Genomic DNA, 25,107 nt, shown 5'->3' with positions numbered 1-25,107 from the left:
GAAGGATGTGGAAGCTTTGGAAAGGGTGCAGAGGAGATTTACTAGGATGTTGTCTGGTATGGAGGGAAGGTCTTACAAGGAAAGGCTGAGGGACTTGAGGCTGTTTTCATTAGAGAAAAGAAGGTTGAGAAGTGACTTAATTGTAACATATAAAATAATCAGAGGGTTAGATAGGGTGGATAGGGAGAGCCTTTTTCCTAGGATGGTGATGGCGAGCACGAGGGGGCATAGCTTTAAATTGAGGGGTGAAAGATATAGGACAGATGTCAGAGGTAGTTTCTTTACTCAGAGAGTAGTAAGGGAATGGAACGCTTTGCCTGCAACGGTAGTAGATTCGCCAACTTTAGGTACATTTAAGTTGTCATTGGATAAGCATATGGACGTACATGGAATAGTGTAGGTTAGATGGACTTGAGATCGGTATGACAGGTCGGCACAACATCGAAGGCCGAAGGGCCTGTACTGTGCTGTAATGTTCTATGTTCTATGTTCTAAAATGATCATGTGATGTTGACATGTACACCTCTGCACACCAATGGACTTGCATTATAGCTAACACAAGTTTGCATTTTAGAAATAGCATTCTCCTATTCGTCAATTGTGTTACAGTTGATTTGCACTGATGGAACACGCGTTATAGTAGAATTGACTGTATTTTTTATAATGGTTTGGATTGCTGTCATTGTCAGGTGGTGGCGAATTAGAAAGAGCTATTCACACCTCCAGGGGAACATCTGTGAGGGAGTTTCAATTTAACCCTGTTCATTCAATTTCAAAGGTATCTTGTGATTTCATCCTGACATAAATACCGATGAGTCCAATACTAACTGAATCCATAACATAGTGATGTGACGGCTGGAGTCATTTTGTAAGAGTGTTTGTCCATTCAAAGATCAGGTTAGATTTTCTTACAAGATTGATATTGTACAGTTGTGACATCTGGAGAAAGAATCTTAGGAATTATGGGTCATTATTGTATGAAAAAGCCTTTGCTGATTCTTTGAAAAGACAGTTATGCTTAATCTTATATTCCTATTTTTTGTCTGTAACCCTTGTCATCTTACAATCCTCAAATACCTTTCCAACTCCAATTAAGCTTACTGATGGAGTCAGCGTCCATCCATTATTTCTGGTGGTGTAATCCATACTCGACAGCAGCAAATTAATTCTCTATATCTCACCTCCAGATAGTTTTCCAACTGGTCTGTGACTTACATTAGATCAACCAACTCCATTAGTTTGTTTTAGAATCATAGAATCCCCAGGGTGCAGAAAGAGGCCATTTGACCCATCACAACAACACCGAACCATCGAGGAGCGTCCCACCTAGACCTTGCCCGGAACATATCCCTGTAACCCCACATAGCTAATCCACCTACCCTGCCCATCCCTGGACACTATGGCAATTCAGCATGCCCAATCCACCTAACCTGCACATCTTTGGACTGTGGAAGGAAACTGGAGCACCCAGCAGAAATCTACACAGTCACAGGCAAAATGTGAAAACTCTCTGCAGTCACTGGCTGGAATGGAACCAGGGTCCCTGGCGCTGTGAAACAGCAGTGTTCATGGGGAGGTATGTCTTTAGATACGACTTGTTCAGATTAATGATCTCAAACTAAGTGCATTAATATTATGACAGTTTGTGACTCACACTTTCAGTCAGAGTTTGAGACTCCCACCGCCCTCTGTGTAAAATATTTTTCTCCAACTCTCTTCTTAGTGGGCTATCTCTTGCCTGAAATCCATGCACCCTGGTAATTGACACTTCCAAACACAGGAAAAGTGCCTTTCTACCCACCTTTACAATTTTCTGCTCCTGTCTCAGGGCCCCTCTCATCCTTTGCTGCTCCAAGGAAAACAACCCCAGCCAATCCAATCGTCCCCCCATATCTCAGACCCTTCAGCCAGGGCAACATCCTGATAGATCTCTGCTGCATCCTCTGGTATGGAATCATATCCAGGGTTTGAGGAAGGGTCACCGGACCTGAAACGTTAACTCTGTTTTCGCCTTCACAAATGCTGCCAGACCTGCTGAGCTTTTCCAGCAACTTTGTTATTGTTCCTGATTTACAGCATCCACATTTCTTTTGGCTTTTAACTAGCGAAATACTTTGTTTCTGGTACATTTGCCAACATTTACTCTATTTCTTCAGGTGGCTGTTCGGGTTTTGCGCACTTCAGCCAAGAACGAAAGCGCTTGAAACTTTCCCCATCCCTCTGTCAGAGCCGGATCCTCCGATCGGGACACCTTACTGGGTCATTTCCCTGACAGAGATCCCCCCCTCCCACCCCATCCCAGCCCAGAGATCTACCCTCCCCACCCCAGTCCCAGACTCAGAGATCCCCCTGCCTCCCACCCCAGACCCACACTCAGAGATCCCTCCCTCCACCCCAGTCCCACACTCAGAGATGCCTCCTTCCCGCCCCAGTCCTGGCCTCAGAGATTCCTCCCTCCCACCCCAGTACCACACTCAGAGATCCCTTTCTCCACCCCAGTCCTGGCCTCAGAGATCCCTCACTCCACCCCAGTCCCACACTCAGAGATCCCTCACTCCACCCCAGTCCCACACTCAGAGATCCCTCCCTCCCACTCCAGTCCCAGCCTCAGAGACACCACCGCGCCCTCATCCCAGACCCAGACTCAGAGATCCCTCCCTCCCTCCCCAGTCCTGGCCTCAGAGATCGCTCCCTCCACCCCAGCCTCACACTCAGAGATGCCTCCTTCCCGCCCCAGTCCTGGCCTCAGAGATTCCTCCCTCCCACCCCAGTCCCACACTCAGAGATCCCTCCCTCCACCCCAGTCCCACACTCAGAGATCCCTCCCTCCACCCCAGTCTCACACTCAGAGATCCCTCCTTCCCACCCCAGTCCCAGCCTCTGAGATCCCTCCCTCCACCCCAGTCCCACACTCAGAGATCCCTCCATCCACCCCAGTTCCAGACTCAGAGATTTCCCCTCCCAGCCCAGTCCCAGACATCACCCCGACTCCCACCACAGTCCCGGTCTCAGAGACTGCCCCACCACAGTCCCAGACTCAGAGTTTCCCCTCCCTCTGACCCCAGTCCCAGCTTCAGAGATCCCCCCCCCCACCCACCCCAGTCCCAGACTCAGAGATTCCGCTCCATCCCACCCCAGTCCCAGCCTCAGAGATCCACCCTCCCCACCCCAGTCCCACACTCAGAGATCCCTCCCTCCCTCCCACCCAGTCCCGGCCTCAGAGATCCCTCCCTCCCACCTAGTCCCGGCCTCAGAGATCCCTCCCTCCCACCCCAGTCCTAGACTCAGAGATACCCCCTCCCACCCCAGTCCCAGACATCACCCCCACTCCCACCCCAGTCCCGGCCTCAGAGACCCCCTCACCTCAGTCCCAGACTCAGAGATTCCCCTCCCTCCCACCCCAGTCCCAGCCTCAGAGATCCACCCTCCCCACCCCAGTCCCACACTCAGAGACACCTCCTCCCACCCTAGTCCGAGCCTCAGAGATCCCCTTCCCACCCCAGTCCCGGCCTCAGAGACGCCACCCCACCTCAGTCCCAGACTCAGAGATTCCCCTCCCGCCTGCCCCAGTCCCAGCCTCAGAGATCCCTCACTCCACCCCAGTCCCACACTCAGAGATCCCTCCCTCCCACCCCAGTCCCACACTCAGAGATCCCTCCCTCCCACCCCAGTCCCACACTCAGAGATCCCTCCCTCCCAGCCCAGTTCCAGCCTCAGAGATCCCTCCCTCCCGCCCCAGTCCCAGCCTCAGAGCTCCCTCCCTCCCTCCCAGTCCTGGCCTCAGAGATCCCTCCCTCCACCCCAGTCCCACACTCAAAGATCCCTCCCTCCCACCCCAGTCCCAGCCTCAGAGATCCCTCCCTCACCCCAGTCCCACACTCAGAGATCCCTCCATCCACCCCAGTCCTGGCCTCAGAGATGCCTCCCTCCACCCCAGTCCCGGCCTCAGAGATCTCCCTCCCACCCCAGACCCAGCCTCAGAGACCCAAACCCACCCCAGTACCAGACTCAGAGATCCCCGTCCCACCCCAGTCCCACACTCAGAGGTCCCTCCCTCTCGCCCCAGTCCCAGCCTCAGCGATCCCTCCCTCCACCCCTGTCTCACACTCAGAGATCCCTCCCTCCACCCCAGGCCCACACTCAGAGATCCCTACCTCCCACCCCAGTCCCAACCTCAGAGCTCCCTCCCTCCCACCCAAGTCCCACACTCAGAGACCCCCCCACTCCAGTTCCAGACTCAGAGATCCCCCCCCCGACCCCAGTCCCAGACTCAGAGATTCCCCTCCCTCCCGCCCCAGTCCCAGCCTCAGAGACGCCCCCCCCTCCCATCCCAGTCCCGGCATCAGAGCTCCACCCTCCCACCCCAGGCCCAGACTCACAGATTCCCCTCCCTCCCACCCCAGTCCCGGCCTCAGAGATCTCCCTCCCAGACCCGGCCTCAGAGACCCACCCCAGTCCCAGACTCAGAGATCCCTACCTCCTACCCAAGTCCCAGCCTCAGAGCTCCCTCCCTCCACCCCAGTCCCACACTGAGATTTCCCTCCCTCCTGCCCCAGTCCCACACTCAGAGATCTCTCCCTCCCACCCAAGTCCCACACTCAGAGACCCCCCCACCCCGGTCCCAGACTCAGAGATTCCCCCCCCCCAACCCTAGTCCCAGACTCAGATATTCCCCTCCCTCCCACCCCAGTCCTGGCCTCAGAGACCCCCCCCCCCACCCACCCCAGTCCCAGACTCAGAGATTCCGCTCCATCCCACCCCAGTCCCAGCCTCAGAGATCCACCCTCCCCACCCCAGTCCCACACTCAGAGATCCCTCCCTCCCTCCCACCCAGTCCCGGCCTCAGAGATCCCTCCCTCCCACCTAGTCCCGGCCTCAGAGATCCCTCCCTCCCACCCCAGTCCTAGACTCAGAGATACCCCCTCCCACCCCAGTCCCAGACATCACCCCCACTCCCACCCCAGTCCCGGCCTCAGAGACCCCCTCACCTCAGTCCCAGACTCAGAGATTCCCCTCCCTCCCACCCCAGTCCCAGCCTCAGAGATCCACCCTCCCCACCCCAGTCCCACACTCAGAGACACCTCCTCCCACCCTAGTCCGAGCCTCAGAGATCCCCTTCCCACCCCAGTCCCGGCCTCAGAGACGCCACCCCACCTCAGTCCCAGACTCAGAGATTCCCCTCCCGCCTGCCCCAGTCCCAGCCTCAGAGATCCCTCACTCCACCCCAGTTCCAGCCTCAGAGATCCCTCCCTCCCACCCCAGTCCCACACTCAGAGATCCCTCCCTCCCAGCCCAGTTCCAGCCTCAGAGATCCCTCCCTCCCGCCCCAGTCCCAGCCTCAGAGCTCCCTCCCTCCCTCCCAGTCCTGGCCTCAGAGCTCCCTCCCTCCCTCCCAGTCCTGGCCTCAGAGATCCCTCCCTCCACCCCAGTCCCACACTCAAAGATCCCTCCCTCCCACCCCAGTCCCAGCCTCAGAGATCCCTCCCTCACCCCAGTCCCACACTCAGAGATCCCTCCATCCACCCCAGTCCTGGCCTCAGAGATGCCTCCCTCCACCCCAGTCCCGGCCTCAGAGATCTCCCTCCCACCCCAGACCCAGCCTCAGAGACCCAAACCCACCCCAGTACCAGACTCAGCGATCCCCGTCCCACCCCAGTCCCACACTCAGAGGTCCCTCCCTCTCGCCCCAGTCCCAGCCTCAGCGATCCCTCCCTCCACCCCTGTCTCACACTCAGAGATCCCTCCCTCCACCCCAGGCCCACACTCAGAGATCCCTACCTCCCACCCCAGTCCCAACCTCAGAGCTCCCTCCCTCCCACCCAAGTCCCACACTCAGAGACCCCCCCACTCCAGTTCCAGACTCAGAGATCCCCCCCCCCGACCCCAGTCCCAGACTCAGAGACGCCCCCCCCTCCCATCCCAGTCCCGGCATCAGAGCTCCACCCTCCCACCCCAGGCCCAGACTCACAGATTCCCCTCCCTCCCACCCCAGTCCCGGCCTCAGAGATCTCCCTCCCAGACCCGGCCTCAGAGACCCACCCCAGTCCCAGACTCAGAGATCCCTACCTCCTACCCAAGTCCCAGCCTCAGAGCTCCCTCCCTCCACCCCAGTCCCACACTGAGATTTCCCTCCCTCCTGCCCCAGTCCCACACTCAGAGATCTCTCCCTCCCACCCAAGTCCCACACTCAGAGACCCCCCCACCCCGGTCCCAGACTCAGAGATTCCCCCCCCCCAACCCTAGTCCCAGACTCAGATATTCCCCTCCCTCCCACCCCAGTCCTGGCCTCAGAGACCCCCCCCCCACCCCAACCCCAGACTCAGAGATTCTTCCCTCCCTCCCCAGTCCCGGCCCCAGAGATCCCTCCCTCTCACCCAAGTCCCAGCCTGGGAAAGGTGTGTGCAGTGATGAGGTGTCTGTCTTTCCGACACCAGGCCCCAGATTGATGCCATAGTCCCGGAGCGAGATGGAAGAGATGTTTTTGTTGTAATTTGCGCACAAAATGTGCACTATACTATCCACCGATAGAAGTGCCTCCCTTGTCAAAATAAAAACATCGAGTTTAACTCACAACTACGGGTCAGTAATGTGTCTGAATGCGTACGCAAATGCACAGAATCTGGAAGTTGTGCAAAATAGGAGAAATGAACAAAGTATCAGCCAGTCACATAGATTGTCGATTTATTTGCATACATGTTTGTTTTTCTTCTCCTCTGGCCGTTTTGCTGAAATGAGTAAGCAACTGGCTGTGAGCTGCCAATAACAGGTACTTAATAAAACGCCTGTATCACTGGATCCTGCTTCCTTTGAAAGCTCTAAGCTACAGGCTCGGGGGTTTGTACCATGTTTCGGATTTCCCGGTTCACCAGCTGCACACTGATCATGTTTGGGGCCCCAGTGCCTAGAGGTGACCTCGCCGCCAAGTGATGCACCAGAAACCTAAACAGAAGGAACCACATCAGGCAACGTGTGTTTGTCCCAAAATCCAATTCAGAAGCAGGCAGGCAGATACCCCCCAGACATCCACCTATACCTTCACAAACACACCCAGCCCCCCACCCACACACATCCACATACACCTTCCCAAACACACCCACTCCCTCTCACCCACCCATCCACACACATCCACATACACCTTCCCAAACACACACACACACCCTCTCACCCCCCCCACCCACACACATCCACATACAACTTCCTCAGCACACCCACCACTTCTCACTCACTCACCCCCACCCACACACATCCACATCCACATGTGCCTTCCCAAGCACAACCACACCCTCTCACCCACCAACCTGCTCACACACACATCCACATACACCTTGCCAAACACACCCACACCCTCTCACCCACCCATACACATACACATTCACGTACATCTTCCGAAACACTCCCACACCCTCTCACCCACTCACATCCACATAAACTTTCCCAAACATACCTACACCCTCTCACCCACCCACCCACATACATCCACATACACCCTCCCAAATACACCCAGCCCCTCACCCACCCACCCATCCATACTCACATCCCATACACCTTCTCTAACACACCCACACCCTCTCACCCACCCACCCCAATACACATCCATATTCATCTTCCCAAATACACCCACACACATGCACTCAAACACACTCACCCACTCATACACTCACACACTCTTATCCACCCACACACACATATACACCCTCCCAAACGCACCCTCAGACACACAGCCACACCTGCCCTAACACACCTACACCCTCTCACTCACACACCCATCTACACACACATATAGCCACATACACCTTCCCACACCCACACACACATCCAAACACACCCACACCCTCTCACCCACCCACACACATACACCTTCCCAAACACACATGCACCCAATCACACTCACCCACCCCCCCACCCAAACTCTTCCATATACACATGCCCAAACACACCCACACCCTCTCACCAACCCACCCACACACAGACATCCACATACACCTTCCCAAATACACCCACAACCTCTCTCTCCTTCACACACACACATCCACGTACATCTTCCCAATCACACCCACACACACACCAACATCCACCCACATCCACTCACATCCACACCCACCTATACACAAGCACCGAAACACACCCACCCACCCCCCTCACCCACACACACACATCCACCCACTCACCCACACATCCTCATACACCCTCCCAACCACGCCCACCAACACAAACCCTTCCAAACACACATCCACATATCCTCCAAAACACTGACACACATCCTCACCCACACCCTCACAAACACAGACACACAAACATCCCCACCCACACCCTCACAAGCACACACACAAACATCCTCACCCACACCCTCACAAACACACACACAAACATCCTCACCAACACACACACACAAACATCCTCACCCACACCCTCTCAAACACACACACACAAACATCCTCACCCACACCCTCACAAGCACACACACAAACATCCTCACCCACACCTTCCCAAACACACACACACACAAACATCCTTACCCACACCCTCACAAACACACACACAGAGCTCCCGACATGTACCAATTCACCGCTGATTGTCCGGGTGAACGCGGGCCTGGAGACATTACCGATGCAATTATTTCGTAGTTGAACATTTTTGCCATCGGCCCCATATACATTATTTTGGGGTGTTCAGATTCCCCTTTTCTTTAAAATAAATATGGTAAACTGAGGAGGGCACCACTTCAGGGGAGGAAACAGCACCACAACTTGTCCTGGCTGAGGAAAGTCAGGGGAGAAGATGAAAATGAGACGTATGAAAGTGAGCTGGGGGACTGGAGATAGAAAGGACAGAGACACGAACAGATGTACACCAAGAAACGATACGTTTGCATTCAGAGAGGAACAAAGATTTCAAAATACAGACATAAAAAGAGCAAGAGAGGGAGCCAGGCATGTAGATAAGAAGAAACGTTAAGAGAAAAAGAGTAAGAAACAGAAAGGATGAAATAAATTGGACAGATTTGTCGCGGACGTGGATTTTTAAACTTGTAGCAGTCTCTAAATATGTTTCAGTTCCAGTGGTGTCTGGTTAATCAGGCCGAGAGATACCGAGTTGGAAATGAAATAAATGAATGTAATGAGTGAAGATTAAAGGCAGGGGAACCAGCAGCTGCGAACAGTTCAGAACACTGGGAGAAAACCGCAAACATTTCAGGGTCTCTGTACCTGAGCCATGCTCCAGCGTACGTGTATCGCACTTGGACCCAGCCTCATGGAGATGTCCATCCCGGGAGCTCCAGGCAGCTCCAGCTTCTCTGCCTCTCTCTGTCCCGCTTTGCAAACCGGATCAGATGCACTCTGACTAGCAGATTTTAATTGGCCATAGTCCAGCCCTCGCTACCTCGCCTTCGCCAACTGCAAACATTTTGTACATCGCACATGATATTTACTGTTTTGAATAATTTAAAAGCATAAAACAGTTGTATCTGCTATTAATTCATTTTGAAATATGCTAAATTTAGCCATCTCGCGACGTTCAGTCATTACAGCCTCTGCCATTTTTACCTCGTTTAATATATTTTTGTTTTTGGTCACTTTGATTGTTTTAAATGTGATCTCGAAAAGGAGGTCGGATTCCAAAAGCTTTCGGCTGCAGTGCAAATATTTTGCAGCTGAACGTTTTCCCCATGAGTCCTAGGTACTTATTTCGGCGTGTTCAGATTCCCCTTGTGAAAGTCTTTTTCTTTTAAAAACGAATATGGTAAGCTGAGGAACATCGTCAGGACCAATATGATGGAAACAATGACATTGGGAATTAGATGTAACCGGTTTTAAACTGCAATCAACTTTTTAACCAGAAATTGTCAGGACCCACCGAGAACGGCGGTAAATACAGGAAGAAGTCAGTATTTAACATCGACAGATTAATCGCCGCTTTCTACCGTGATATGATCAACAAATCATCGGTGATAAACTGCATTGATGTACGACTGCTTCTAGCCTGTGCACAGTTACAGCTCCTCTCTGAGGCATCGGACCGTGCAACTCTCTCAACTATAGCTCTTACACCTGGCAGCCTGCAACTTTACTGAGATTCCTGACCTTCCCGAGCCCAGCCCTGGAGTGTCGGGTCGAGCCTCCTCCCTCCTCGGTTCATTTGAAGAAACTGAGGGCGTGGCTTCGCCCCAACTCTTCTCGCTAAATTCAGTCAGCGGTGATGTCAGGGAGAAGCCCCAATCAGGGCTGCTTTCCCTCAGACACGTGCTTAAGACATTTTTTTTTTAAAAAAAAACCCTTTGCAAAGTGACAGAAGTTCATTTTAGTCCAAAAGTGTGTTCCGGAGGTGGGAATCCGGCCTGCCGCTAGCGGCCGCCCAGCCGCGGATGCGCCCTTGTCCAAGGTGCTGAAACCACCTCCGTCCATCAAAACAAACTTCCCCAGCGCCCACTGCTCCACATCTACACCAGCTTGCTTTCTGGAATTTGTAGTCAAGGGGTTTTTGTTTGCTCCGGATCCTGATTTGGAAGTTGAAGGGTTTCACCACCAAGTTCAGCCAAGTTGCTATCCCAGTTCCAGATGACTGTGTAGTCTCCACAATGGAAGGGTCTAACGGCTCCAGCTTTGGGATTGACTCGATTCTGTCTCACAGAGCAGCCAGCCCCGCCTTGGCCAAAGGAGACCCGTTGATGGGCGACTGCAGGTCTCCCCAGGAGGTGAAAGCCGGCCTGAGCCCGGTATCGGATGTAGGTAGCGAGCAGAGCTCGCCTTCCTCGCCCGGCCTGGAGTGCGCCGAGGTGGCGCCGCAACTGCCGGGAGCCGCGGGCGGGATCGAGACGCAGCCGCACCCCGGGCAACTGTGCGCCGCTCCCCAGCCCAGGACTGCTACCTCCTCCTTTCTTATCAGGGACATTCTCGGAGACTGCAAGCCGTTAGCGACCTGCGCCCCGTATTCAAGCAGCGGCCAGGCTCCCCAGGAAGCGGCTCATAAACGAGGAGAAGAATTCCTAGAGAAACTGGAGAAGAGGGAGAATTCGTCCTCAGACACGGAATATAAAGGTAAGAGGGAGAGGTGCTAGGCCAAGCTGAGAACATGAACAAATAATAGGAGTTCTGGGGGATCTGGCGGCTCCAATCAGGAACAACGTTAACAGCTTTGAAATTTGTCATTTCTCATTTCGGGAAAAAGAATTTTCAAACAAAAAAGCCAGAGCAAACGGAACTTTTCAATGTCAGAATTGGCAGTTCCTTCGAATTCTCAAACTACCGAATGTTGGGTGGTTAGAGCAGATTGCAGTTGAAATAAAACATTTTTGAGCCTGTTTAAGCGGGGATGGTTTGTCCTTATTACATACAATTAATGAAAACCAAGGTGCCTTTAATGCATGAATTCAGGCTTTATTGAAACAAAATACCGTCTGTCAAATTGCATCAGTATCGAATAATTGTTTTTGTAATGTCTGAGCAAATCGGCAAATTGACATTTCCCTTACATCTAACTCAATAATTACCACTTCACCCAACCGAGGTGATTTTGTACGAAGAGCGGGCCGAGAAATGCCACTGACAGCGAGAAAGTTTAAAACCCACACTCACTTGAAAAAAGGATCGCGTGGGTTTAGAAATACATTTATAATTTTAAAAACATTCAATGCTGCCTCATTCATTCACTTTGCCTCCTTCAAGACGGCTGTAATCACCAGATGAAGCGAATCCTGAAGGTGGTCTGTAATTGAGGACTTCCGTCAATGTGCTGCTCACTTTCAGAGTGAAAAAGACGAGATATTTCTCAAAGTTTTTTTTAAAAGTCAACTGCCAGATGGTTGTCATAAAATGTAAATTGTTACTGTTGCGAGACTATGTTTAAGTATAATACAGGCAGTGAATTTTACAACACACGCCGGTTGTCTGGATTGTCTAAAACGTGTGACTAAATGATAGTTTTACGAAATAGATGCCGGAGCTGTGAGCTCCCCTTTCAACAAAAAAACAGGCAGTGTTGTGCTGAACCATGGCGTTCAATTTCAGAGCTCATTCGGATTGGGTCAAGTATCAGAAAAAGTTTGTCGAAATGGAAATTGAATTTTACTGAATGTGATATTATGCTGATTCGGGATAGCGACCCTTGAGTTCCACAACATGTGTATTTGACACACATTTTGTACCTAAAGGTATATTTAGAAGCCCGTTGTTCGTTATAATAGCGCCAAAATCAGCTTGTTAAAATGGAAATAAATGTATCTCAAATTAGAAACTTTTATTTCAAGGTAAACGGCGTTGTCGGCGATAGGAAATGTAAGGAATGAGCAACTGGGAATGAAATAGGGAGGAGGAAAGGCTGTATACAAACGGGGTCAGTGAGTTGTGTAAGATTACAGAACAGGAAGAGGGTGCAGAAATACACACAGCCTGAGGATGCGATCATTCTCTGTAAAATAATTGACAATTTAATCCAAATCAACAGCTATTGAGTGAGAAAAACAATGTGTACGTGTGTGAGAGAAAAGGGCGGTGGAATGGTGGAGGGGAAGTTATAAAAGTTTAGATTGTAAACTTCAAAATAAATCAAAAGTAGCACCTGCTCGCCCAGCATCAGAGACTTTAGCTAGCACCAAAATCGTTCAATCACCGAAAAAGGACATAAATAAATAAACATCGTTTTGAAAGGATAACCTGTCAAACTTACTGTAACCGAACATAAATCAAGGAAACACAATGAACAGAAAGGTTCCGGGCGAGCGGGTTCATTTCGTTCCGCCGCAGCAGAGCTCAGAAAGGCCTCCGTTCTCTCAGGGAAGCAAACCTCCATCAAGTAGACTTTCTAATTTCCAGCTGAACAACAGGAACACCAGTGGGTGATTCCCAGCAAACCCGGGCCATTCCTGTGCCTGAAAAAATCACCATTGGATTTCAAGCTCAAACCGGCTTTATCACGGTCCCGTCAGACTGTTACAATCTGAAACTCACTGCTTGAACTTTGTTACCGTGGATGTTGCAAACGCATCAACTGCGGCGGAACCTTCCAATGGGTTTTTGTTCACTCTATATGTTTTGTGTTGCAACATTTAAAAATGTTGCAGTATCAGTTAACGATCTAAATATTTTGGAGTTTCTGAAATAAAATAAAACAAAGGGTTTATTGTGGCGGCTTCAGGAGCCGGTAGAGTCGGGTAAAAGACGAGAGAAAATGAGTTGAACGGTTTTCGGTGAGTCCTATTGACAATTCCTCATTTCGTTACTCTCCGCCTGCACTCCACACTCGAGTGTTTGATATTATCTCCATAAATGTGTCCAGTCCCTGTCAATCAGGGCTGAAGCAGGCAGATCACATTCCACTTCTTTTGCTTCCATCTTAAATTAATTTTAAAAACAAGGCCACAACTTTTCGGTAGTGAATTTCAGTGAAATAATTCCAGCGATATCTGAATATCGTGGATGTGTTCAGCTGTTATTTCCGAACGAATAACCTAACCATTCACCCGCAGACTCATCCAGAACAAAATCTTGCGTCGGATAGTGAACTCGGCGATATTTATGACTGATTTCCGACTTGTCTAAAAGAGCGGCTCAGCTGCCGAGATCGAGCCGGGGTTTATATGAATGTTGGGGGGTGGGGGTGGATTGCGGGGTCCCTTAAAGCTGTAATTGGGACCGGGGTGACCGCGGCCCTGTATCAGTGAGAGGGAGGCGGCTTGGGAATGGGTTCAGTCAACTGCAGTGGGACGGAAAGAAAGAGAGAGGGACAGAGAGACCTTTCCCCGTGCTTTCGCCGGCGCAGACAGGGGAATGGCGATCGTTTTGAGACCGATCGCCACCACGAGGCACACAGTTTGGGAAAGGATGTTAGGAACGGCCGAAGTGAGCGTTCATCCAGCTTCACACCGTGTTATCTCCAGCATCGGCAGTTCCTACTATCTCTGAGTGCAACATAAGTCAGGTTTAAGGGTCCGGTGGTGTGGACAAATAGTGTGTTCCTTGCTGCACAGAGATGAGGTTACAAAGTACAGGCAGAAAATAAAGGGAACAGACACGATAGCTGCCAAATAAAAACAATACTGGCTGGCCAGTAGAATTGGGGTTGAAGGAGGATAAGAGACAGGTTGGAGCTGAGTTTAGCACCTCGCTGCTCATTGTGAAGGTTTCGCTTTCGCTGACGGAATCATCCTGTGATCAGTTTTATTTGGGAAGGATTCTGGGCCTAATCGGCTTTGTCCCTGCCTGAAGGTGAGGGTGCGACAGAGTTAATTTTTAGAAGATTAGTTAATCGATGCTGTTTGGTGGAGGCGATGACAGCTAATTGCTGAGGAGACGGTGTCATTTGCAAAATAATCCTGCGATCAGATTTATTTTGTTCCTTTTACGGGAAAGGATATTTTCAATGATTGGCTCTCTAATCGGGCCGGGTTGCTGTATCAGACAGCTCTGGGCGGGCTCCCGGGTGGCTCAATTAAAGGGATTATTTTCTTCCCGGTCAGCGAAGTAAAATCTACCTTTACTGTTTCCTACAACACCGCCCCCCCCCCCCCCCCCCCACCACCCTCACCCCCGTATCACACCAGCCCAGTCTCTGTAAATACAAACAAAGGGCTGAAATAGGCGGCCCTGGGATGGTACAGTACCTATATCAAAACGCACAGCCTGAGGTCAGGTTAGAACATTAGCTCGGCCCCCGGGACAAGCCCAGCGCCTGGTTTCCACCCTTTCCAGCCAGGCACCTCTAATTTCAGAACATCAGACAGGGCAGGGGGTGGGGGCAATCATTGCAGTGAAATGGTTGTAAACTGTCTGATCGCCCCATACAATCAGAACTGTACTTCCGCCTCCAGAAATTCACATGGATACCAGGTTCAAAAGATTAGGATTAATTCTCGGATTTTCGGGAGGGAGGGCAGATAATAAAAGAGGTCCCCGTTGTTATTTAAATGCCCCTGCTGTCACACCAACAGCAAAACCCCGCAGTGAACACAGAACAATCCCCTGTATTCGAAGGGGACGGGATAAAATTCCTGATGAGAGATAATGGGAGCTGCAGATGCTGGAGAATCCGAGATAACAAAGTGTGGAGCTGGATGAACACAGCAGGTCAAACAGCATCTTAGGAGCACAAATTCTTGGGCCGTTTAAAAGCAGCATTGACTAAAGTGACCAGATTTTTGAGAAGCGCCTGAACAAACTCCCAGAGGCCGGTCACAGTCCGACCAAGGTCCTAGATGCAGGGCGGCGGGGTAGGGGTGGGATGTAGGTGCTAACAGAGAGAAACAGAGACTGCAAGATAACAAAGTGTGGAGCTGGATGAACACAGCGGGCCAAGCAGCATCTCAGGAGCACGAAAGCTGACGTTTCGGGCCTAGACCGTTCATCAGGGTCTTGGCCCGAAACGTCAGCTTTTGTGCTCCTTGCGATGCTGCTTGGCCTGCTGTGTTCATCCAGCTTCACACTTTATTGTCTTGGATTCTCCAGCATCTGCAGTTCCCATTATCACTGAAACAGAGACTGCATCCTGTTTGACTAAGGGAGCTTAGCTGGTATCTTTACAATGTTAGTGCTGCGGACGGATCTGGACCAGGATTTTATTTTGTAACTGTCCTTGTGTTTCTGTTCTTTTTCTTCTTCCTTTCTCTCTCTCTCTCCTCTGGCATGAATAGTTAAGGAAGAAGCAGAGAGGGAGATCTCAAGTAGTCGGGAGAGCCCGCCTGTGCGGTTGAAGAAGCCGCGGAAAGCTCGCACGGCCTTTACTGACCACCAGCTCGCTCAGCTGGAGAGGAGCTTCGAGCGGCAGAAGTACCTGAGCGTACAGGACAGGATGGAACTGGCGGCCTCGCTCAATCTCACAGACACTCAAGTCAAAACCTGGTACCAGAACAGGAGGTGAGACTAACTGAAGCACAGTCTGTTAATAATGCAACAGAATGGAATCAGCTCAGACAGAATAAGGGATTCAGATCAATTAGCACAAAGTCTGACTACAGCTCAATTCCAGGAGGTAGCTAACTCAGATATTTAACAACTCGTAATTCCACCTTTATTCGAGATGAATTGGAATCGCACAGATGATTCAGCTGAAGATTGTGAGTTACAAACTCCTAACTAGGTTAGATGGGCTGGAAGGATGAGTACGGTTTGTTTGTCGGTCTAACACCGTTAATCTGTAAATTTGCGCAAGCGACAGTGAATCACAGAGAGGCTGCAAACTACAGTCGCTATAATAAACCTGCAGTGTCCTAGTGAAGAGGGCTTATTCTGTGACGGTGCACTGTCTCCATACAGGGGCGCGTTACCGACACAATGTGCTGACGAGTTGGGGGAAGGGCAGGGGGGATTAAGATCCTGTCACATCTCCAGGTATGATCTGCTTCTTGTTGGGTTCCCGCCCGCGGTCCCAGAATTTGTTTACTTGACAGGGAGACTAAATCCTAGGAATCAAATTGAGTGAGAACAATTCCGAAAAGCTAGTGTAGTCCAGATAAGGAACCGATAAGGGGTTCACTAGTTAATTATTGGAAGATTTAACACAGACGCAAGTTGGCAGAATCCATTTCACAAACAAACCCTGTCTGGGGCAGGATTTGGTGAACCAAATCCTGGGCAGGAATCGTTGCCGAAACTGCGATGAGTCAAGTACAAAATCTAACCACCGACTAAAAGCAGAGAGAGGAGCTGGCCAGTAACCTCTCTCACACTTTAACTGCACTTGCAGGAGAAACTCGGCAGGTCTGGCAGCATCTGTGGAGAGAAACAGGGTTAATGTTTCGAGTCCAGTGAGCCTACTTCAGAACAGAGCACATTTTTTGCTCTATTCATAACCAGATACCCTTTAAATATTAACACCAAACGAACGTCCAGCTAGCGATTTACTGTATTAAATGAGCCCGAATATCCAGGCGATTTCCAGGATTCAGTGAAGGCGAGCTGCAGAAACCAACAATTGAAACTGAGCAGGAGACAATAATCTGGGATGAAAGCGAATGTCCTAGGGAGGCGGAAGGGGGAGGGGGCAATAAAGTAAACACAGGAGAGAAAGACGCCAAGCTAAATGTGACAGCCACCTGAATCAAACTACCATAGAGCACTGAAACTTAAATAGCAAACACCCGAATCCCATCCCAAACTCCGAACTATTTTTAAAAACTGCCCTTGACAGAGGTGGCCAAAATAAAAACCTTCCATTACTTCCACACCAATCGCCGCCCATAAATCTGTGCCATTTAAATGTGTGCGACATTGGCATCAACCAACACCGAACTGAGGTTGTCTCTCCGACCCGTGTGTGTGTGTGTGTGTGTGTCTGTGTGTGTGTGTGTGTGTGTGTGTGTCTGTCTCTGTGTGTGTGTGTCTGTGTGTGTGTGTGTGTGTGTCTGTGTGTGTCTGTGTGTGTGTCTGTGTGTGTGTCAGTGTGTGTCTGTGTGTGTGTCTGTGTGTGTGTGTGTCTGTCTGTGTCTCTGTGTGTGTGTGTCTGTGTCTGTGTCTGTGTGTGTCTGTGTGTGTGTCTGTGTGTGTCTCTGTGTGTGTGTGTCTGTCTGTGTGTGTGTGTGTGTGTGTGTGTGTCTGTGTGTCCCTCATCACAACCAGGTCCGTTTCTGTACGTGTCCCTTCATTGATCCCATCTGATTTTCGCCTGGTCCTGCCCATCTTTCTTGTGGGGTGCTGAGGTCAGGGACTGGTCCTGCGGCTACAGCACCCAGCAATATCCAGTTTCATGTGGGCCCTGTTAACATATTGACAGGGTTGAGAAAATGATTAGAACCAGCGGTTTTTTTTTAACCAGACGAGTTTGCTTTCGGATTAAACAGCCACCTGTCAATGTGACACCCTCACCCGGATGTGCATTCACTGTTTAATGTTAGTAACACAAGGCACACACATAGACCGAGAGCCTATCTTTAAGCGTCAGTTTTCAGATCGAATCTGTCGCCGAGGTTGAGTAGAAAGCATTTACTAACCACCTCCTTTAAGAAATCAGTTTGTTTCAGTCCCAAAGGAGACCGTACAATACAGACTCCGCTAGAGGAAGTGTACTCACACCACAAGCTGCAATTACCCTTAAATATCACTCAAACTACTCTCCAAACTGGGCCCAATAGAGGCGATGATGAAAACTGTCTTACTCATGAGGCACAGCACCACAAAGGGAAGCAATCATTTTCAGGCACCCCGGGGCGAGCGGTTACATAAAGCTGTCAAACTAACCAGCATTGAGAAATCTGTTGGGGGGAGGGATAAGGGTTACACTTGAAACACGGTCTATGAAGTTTCTCCTTTATCAATGATAGGAAAGCACAGTCTTGCTCCGGTGAATACACACAAGATGCATACCACACAGAGACACACACATACACATACCCACACACATACACATACACAGACACACACATATACAAACACATACACACATATACAACATACACAGACACATACAGGCACATACACGCATATACACACACAGACACACATGTACAAACACACACATACACATACACAGACACACACATATACAAACACATACACAGACACACACACATATACACATACACACACAGACACACACATTTACAAACACACACCTACACGGACACACACACATACAAACACAGGCAGAGACACAGACACACACATATACAAACACACAAAAGGCACACACATACACTGACACATATACACAGACACAGGCACACACATACACTGACATACACACACATAGACATATATAGATACACAGACACAAACGCAGATACATAGACGTACATAGATAGACAGACATGCTCACACACAAACACAGATACACACACAGACTGACAAAGATCTGAAGAAATGTGTGTCTTGTATGAATGGGAATGACTCTACTTCCATCATAACGTGTAGATGTTGTCACTCTCAGGGTGTTCTCCACGTGCTGGGGGCCATTGACGCCGATCGATAACTAGTCTCAGATGTCCCTCAGCACTGGGTACAACATTTTTGATGTCAACCTTCAGTTCTACTCCTGTGTCCTCTCTCCCGTCCTTTCTAGATGAATTCAGTCGGAAATCGCAACTATTTAGATCCAAGTCTCCGCGAGCCATGCAGGATTGGTCTAAAATCCCGGGTCACCAGGAACAGGCAGGGGGGAAGGCGGGGGTGGGTCTTTCAGTGAAACCGATGGGGCTAGAGACGGGTTAGATACAGGTGTCCGTTCTGCTTCCCAGCGTTTTACACTGAGGTCCGGATAATCCCACCCGGCCCCCACCCCTCCCCGGAGGCGAGGGCCTGGCTTTGTCTGTCTGAGATCTTGACCCCTTCAATTCCAATCTATGAAGACATTCCTGAGCTGAAGGCGCTGAGGAATGCAACATAATTTCAAAAGAAATAATCGATTGGTGACAGACCCTCCGAGAGCCACGGGCCGCCTTTGAAAATGAAGTTGGTTTGGGAGGTCGCTGTTCGCGGGGATTCTGACAGCTCGGATGCTTCAGTTTAAACATAACCAGCCGCCTGCTGCCAGAGAAGGGGTCGAGAAGGAAGTCTCCCTCTAAAGTAGCATTTCTTCACAAGGGTTAGATTATTACATCGCTGGGGTGAACACTGGGTCGGAGGGTGGGGATGAATAGGGGCGAAGCAGTGTGGGGTGGGGAAGGGGTAAGATTAGATCGGGGCAGGGGCAGCTGAAAGAGGCAGGACTGTCGGATAACGGGCAAGTTCAGAGATTGCAGGAGAGAGAGAGAAACTTGTTAGAAAATGCTACGGCATCTTGTGATGTGAATAGACCCCGAATTAAAGACAGCGCTTCAATCAACATTTGATTTTTACCTCCTCGGTGTAAAACAAATAAACCCGTTTGAGGGATTCGTCCGCATTTACAGACCTTCCTTTTCGCATTGGCTTCATTTTGAAATCACCCGCCCCCCTCAGTAAATTAAATTAATTACTGCCTCTCAGTAAGTCAAACTTCAAACGCGAGGGTAAACTGACAAGATGCGATGTGGAGAACATTGATTTGTAAAAGAAAACGATTTTAAAACGAGGAAAAGTAGCAAAAAAATGCCTCCCCGCAAAAAAAAACTCCCTGAGAAAGGAGAGGAGCTCCTTAAATTTTGGAGATAGTAGGAACTGCAGATGCTGGAGAATCTGAGATAACAAGGTGTAGAGCTGGATGAACACAGCAGGTCAAGCAGTATCAGAGGAGCAGGAAAGCTGACGTTTCGGGCCTAGACCCTTCGAAGAGTTCAAACCCGAAACATCAGCCTTCCTGCTCTTCTGATGCTGCTTGGCCTGCTGTGTTCATCCAGCTCTACACCTTGTTATCTCCTTAAACTCTGTCCCTGTCTTGTGCTGTTAGAAAATGGTTTCCCAGGCCCAGGGACTATTCCGAGTGTGCAGCAGCGGGCTGAGACCTCGGGGAAATGCTGACAGAGTTGGTGTTGAACACTAGAAAGAACCCGCAGTCCCTTTCCAACCCAGGTCGCTGACCAGACGGTGTGAGACTCTGCCCCCAGTACAGTGAACTCGGGTCATTCCGGCTTTACAACACAAACAGACCCCGGTGAGTGAAGGACATAGCCAGAGAGCCCATGGTTCAACGGCACTCTCCTCAGTCCCCCGCAAATGAAAGGCTGCACCTTGTGTACCCTTCAGGGCCGGAACCTGGGCCCAGCCATTGTTGTAGATTTAAAGGAGAGTTGGAAAACAAGCTGACTGGGACCTGTCAAAGTACGTCATGGATACTCGTTGTGTGTGGCGTGCGATGGAATTCGAAGTGTTAAACTCGGGTGAGCTTGAATCCAGCTTGAACTGCACCTGAGGATTTCATTCTATTCCCTTCCCCAACAGGACGAAGTGGAAAAGACAGACGGCAGTGGGACTGGAACTCTTGGCAGAGGCAGGCAATTATTCGGCCCTGCAGCGTATGTTCCCATCTCCATACTTCTACCACCCCAGTGTCGTCTCCAACCTGGAACCGACGGCCATGTACATGTACCGGGGTCCTGCAGCTCCCCACCCCGTCATCCAGCGACCCCTCGTCCCGCGGGTACTCATCCACGGACTGGCAGCGGGGGGCGATCAGCCGCCGCCTCTGCCCGGCCTCGCAGGTGTCCTTCCTCGGCCGCCACAGCCACGGTGAGCCGCCCTCACCAGCAGCCCCTTTACAACCCTATCCCCGCCGCTTGGACTTCAGCGAGAATCTCACTCTCTCTCTCTCTCTCTCTCTCACACATACACACACACACACACACACACACACACACACACGCTCCAATATTTAACACAAAAAATGTGAAACCGTTTGTAAAGAAGATTGTATTCAACTCTATTTATGTTTTTTTATTTTCAAACTTTTATTGTGTAAAAAGTGAGAGTTTTTAACTGTTACAAACATAGTTTTAATTTAAAATTGTTTCAATTTGCCTTTTGGCACCTACAGTGTATTATTTTCATTTTAAAATATTTCTAGCTTTTTTAAAAGCAGCAATCAATTTCGTGTTAAGGAAACAGTAATAGGGTGAAGGTAATGTTGCACTATTTAAAATACTTTTTGTTGTTGATGGACATTTAAATTGTACAATTTATTTATTTTAAACTAAGTTACAATGATCGACAAGAGTTTTTCCCTGTAATATACTGTAAATACTTTGTGAACGCATACAGCTTGATTTTTAACCGTGCGCACGTTTTTCGTCCAGTTTTCATGTTGTCTTTTGACTTTTAGTTGGGTGTAGATTGAAGACGGAAATGTTCACTACCCAGGTTCTCCTCCACTCCCCCTTACCACACATACACGCACATTCCCACCCCCCACTTAAGTCCCCCTACCCCCTTTAACACCAAGTCTGATTATTTATTGAAAGCTGGAGCAGCCCCGGAGTTGGAACAGGCAGCTGTTAGCGCGGCAGCCTGGGAGCGGCACCCGGGCTCCGGGAGCCTGACAGATGGGGAGCGAGGGTGGCTTGGCATTTTCCGGCGTCCTCGGCTTCTAACAGAAAGAAACAAAGCAACAGAAAGAAAAAAGAACGAGAAAAGAATAAAGACAGTACACACACACACACACACACACACACACACACACACACACACACAATTTCCCAAAATTCAACAAGTCAGCGACAGCAAGTTGAAAACAATTTGACAAAATTCTAAAGCACATTCAAACCTAGTTCCATCTACACCCTGTCGTCCGTCTCTAGCTGAGTGTTTTTGCTTGGAAATTGCTGTTAATTGAATACATCCCACTCCCCTTTCAATTACAGATCTTAAAATATTTACAGCAATGATTACATCGCCCGTTTCCACCGCACGCCCTCCAACCTGGCTATTCAAAGCTAATCTTTAGCCAGAAAAAAAGAGATGGATTGTTGTTAAATTGAATGTCTGTCCTTTAGAACAGTGCGTTTCAATGCAAATTCCTGTAGCTGCCAACAACGCGTCAGTCACATAACAGTATTCCGCTTAACGCAGGGAAAGAGCTGGGGTCCGAGGTTCACGTTCCGTTTCTAAGCATCGACACTTTTTCTATCAATATTTTGTCAGGACTTTTTTGAATTTGTTTTGCAGGCTTTCCCGAATTAGTGGTTTCTTTTCCCGTTGAAGTTTCTGTTTTTGTTCACACTGTCATTTGTAAAATACTGAAATACAAATCATGACAGAACGTCCAATGCAATTCCATTCATTTTTAAAGAAAATTATATATGGGCCAATAAAGGATTCGCTCTGATTTATTAAAAAAAACTGAAAGAAAAACCTCAGGTGTGTATCTTCAATCCTAGGAGCCTTCGAACTGGTAACGACCGTTAGAAATTGAGCAGAATTAAAACAACCAAAATATATGTTAAATAAAAATCGAAAGAACTGTGGATGCTGTAAATCAGAAACAGAAACAGAAGTTGCTGGAAAGAGCCCAGCAGGTCTGGCAGAAATCTGTGAAGAGAAATCAGAACTAACGTTTCACCGGACCCGAAACATTAACTCTGATTTCTCTTTGCCGGCAACTTCTGTTTTTCTCTCAAGACATATGTCACTCGTTTGGATGGGGGGACTGAGGCCGAGCAGCGTTGTATTCGGCTCCTTTTTGTTCATTTCTCCCCGTTCCTTACTTTTTGATCATTCTTTGCTGACAGGATGTGCAGGTACAAAGTATGAGCTCTGTTTTATTTCCGTTGTTTTCTCCCTGTGCAGGGAGGCTGTGTCCCATCCTGGGCGGGCGTGGGGATGAGTGGGGGGAGGCGGCGGGGGTGGTAACCTGAACGGAGCTCAGTAACTGATGCAGGAAAAAGATGGAGCAAATGGAATCTCGGGGCTTTGGAAGTACTTGTACAGTACAGCTATCATCACATTTACAGTTACCATTAGACTCTTGCCCAGTTGCAGTTTTGTGTGTGTGTGTGTGTCTGTGTGTGTGTGTGTGTGTGTGTGTATAGGGAGGGGGCGACGTGGGAGCCCACTATTACTTAAACCAAATTGAGCCACTGAAAATGCGACAACTATTATCCAACGCCGCTAGGGAGCCCATATGATGTGAAAACTAACACTCTGATTTTTATTTTAATGTCAACGAAACCTCGCCATTATCAAATGTGTATAAATAATTTAAGGAGCTTGACTGTAACATTTGGCAGTTTAAGTTTACAAGCATTTATAATTAACCGGTTCGGATAGGTTAGGTACACCTCCGGGGACAGGTAGGAAATGAATCCAAGCCTCCTGACCCAGAGCCAGGGACACTACCACTGTGCCACAAAAGAGCAGCGATAGCGGTTTATGCTCTTGTACACGTTGGGGTTTGGGTATTTTATGTGACAATTTGAGAAACAGTAATTATCCTTTCTCGAGATGTTGCATTTCCTAGTTTCTGCCCTTAAAGGGGAAAGCTAGGTTATTTGTGGGGACTAGCGGAAGCGTTTGTTGTAAGAAGGGTTCGCAATAATGAATTTTGAATGCCTTTAGCTTACTGGAAACAGGAACTGACAGTTCCCAGTAACGCAGTCACTGACACATAACAGTACCACAAGCGATAGAAGTCCATCAGACTGCTTCTTGTAGTTGGCGAGAGCAGGTGATCGTCCTATACATGTCCAGGTATCTTTCTTTCAGTGCAACGAATTTCCATTGACACCCGATTATAATAAGGCATGAACGAGGCTTCTTGGAAACAGCTGCTCGGAGAACGCGAGTTTAGCTGTGTTGGAGGGACCGGGCAATGTTTAGTTTTCTTTGTGTATTGCAAACAGTTCCCGAGATTATTTGGTTTGATACATTTTGCATCATAAAAAAGACAGTTCTAACTTTGGCAGCCGATATGTTAAAATCATGTTATCACATTAATTGGGAAATTACACTGTTACCATTTCAGCAGGGAGCGAAAATGTTTTAAAATGCGTCATTGTTTGAACGTTTTACACTAACATCGCACAGTTGTTCCCAGCTTCCAATGATTTCCCATACCCCGATTTCGTTGCGTTGTAAATTTAAGGCACATTGTTTTTGCAGAGTTCTTAAATCCAAAAACGTAAGTAAAGCCTGTGCTGAGGATTCTTTCCCCCCTGCTCTCCCATGTTAGGACAAATCTCCAGTAATCCTTAGATGGCTGTAAAATGTATCTCTGTAACTGGATACATTTCCTTCCTGCGTCTCGCGGCGGTGGATCACAAAACCGAGCACAGTTTCTTTCTGCTGCCGATCACATAAAACCTCTGGTCTGCGTCTGTGAAGTTCATTGATTTGTACGGAAGCCTATAACCCGAACTCAAAACAAAAGTCTTTTCTTCCTTCTGCTATGGCAAAGTGAAACACACCCGTGCAACAAGGCTAATTAGCTATTTTTTGACCTTAACTTCTTTCTATTTTGGATATAAATTGACAGGTAACAGCGCAACTATTTATACTCGGGTATCTTCAGCAGGTCTCTTGGTTTTGAGAAATCCTGTCTATTCATTGTAAAGTCAGAGATTGCTGCCATTGTCTCCAAGAATAAATACCTTTCATCTTCTTGCCAGCAAAACAATTTAAGCAATTTCTCTCTGTTATTCAAACGTCCAAACTGCCCAGGTTTGCTGTTCGCGAAACTGCAGAACAGGTCACACGACCTCCCTCATCTGTCTTATGTCTAAAGCTGTAGTCCCAAAATATAACAATTTTGTAAACTTCATAAATACACAAAAACATG

General features: G+C 49.1%; 1 protein-coding gene and 1 long non-coding RNA gene across 2 annotated transcripts; one reads left to right on the top strand and one right to left on the bottom strand.

Annotated features, from left to right (window-relative positions):
* Positions 1 to 6,664: 6,664 nt before the first annotated feature.
* LOC125465576 (uncharacterized) lies at positions 6,665 to 10,136 on the bottom strand. Its single transcript, XR_007250280.1, has 3 exons — positions 10,083 to 10,136; positions 9,207 to 9,395; positions 6,665 to 6,939 (listed from the first exon to the last, which is right to left on the bottom strand). It is a non-coding gene; the product is annotated as an uncharacterized LOC125465576 (long non-coding RNA).
* A 167-nt stretch (positions 10,137 to 10,303) lies between these two features.
* barhl1a (BarH-like homeobox 1a) lies at positions 10,304 to 23,032 on the top strand. Its single transcript, XM_048559065.2, has 3 exons — positions 10,304 to 11,036; positions 15,623 to 15,845; positions 20,781 to 23,032. The coding sequence occupies exons 1-3, from the start codon at positions 10,577 to 10,579 to the stop codon at positions 21,070 to 21,072; spliced, it is 975 nt and encodes a 324-aa protein (XP_048415022.1). The 5' UTR covers positions 10,304 to 10,576; the 3' UTR covers positions 21,073 to 23,032.
* Positions 23,033 to 25,107: the final 2,075 nt, after the last annotated feature.

Source organism: Stegostoma tigrinum, chromosome 29, assembly GCF_030684315.1.
Source record: "Stegostoma tigrinum isolate sSteTig4 chromosome 29, sSteTig4.hap1, whole genome shotgun sequence".
Classification (NCBI taxonomy): Eukaryota; Metazoa; Chordata; class Chondrichthyes; order Orectolobiformes; family Stegostomatidae; genus Stegostoma; species Stegostoma tigrinum.
The sequence above is the reverse complement of the archived record's forward strand: the minus strand, read 5'-3'. Positions and strand labels throughout refer to the sequence as shown.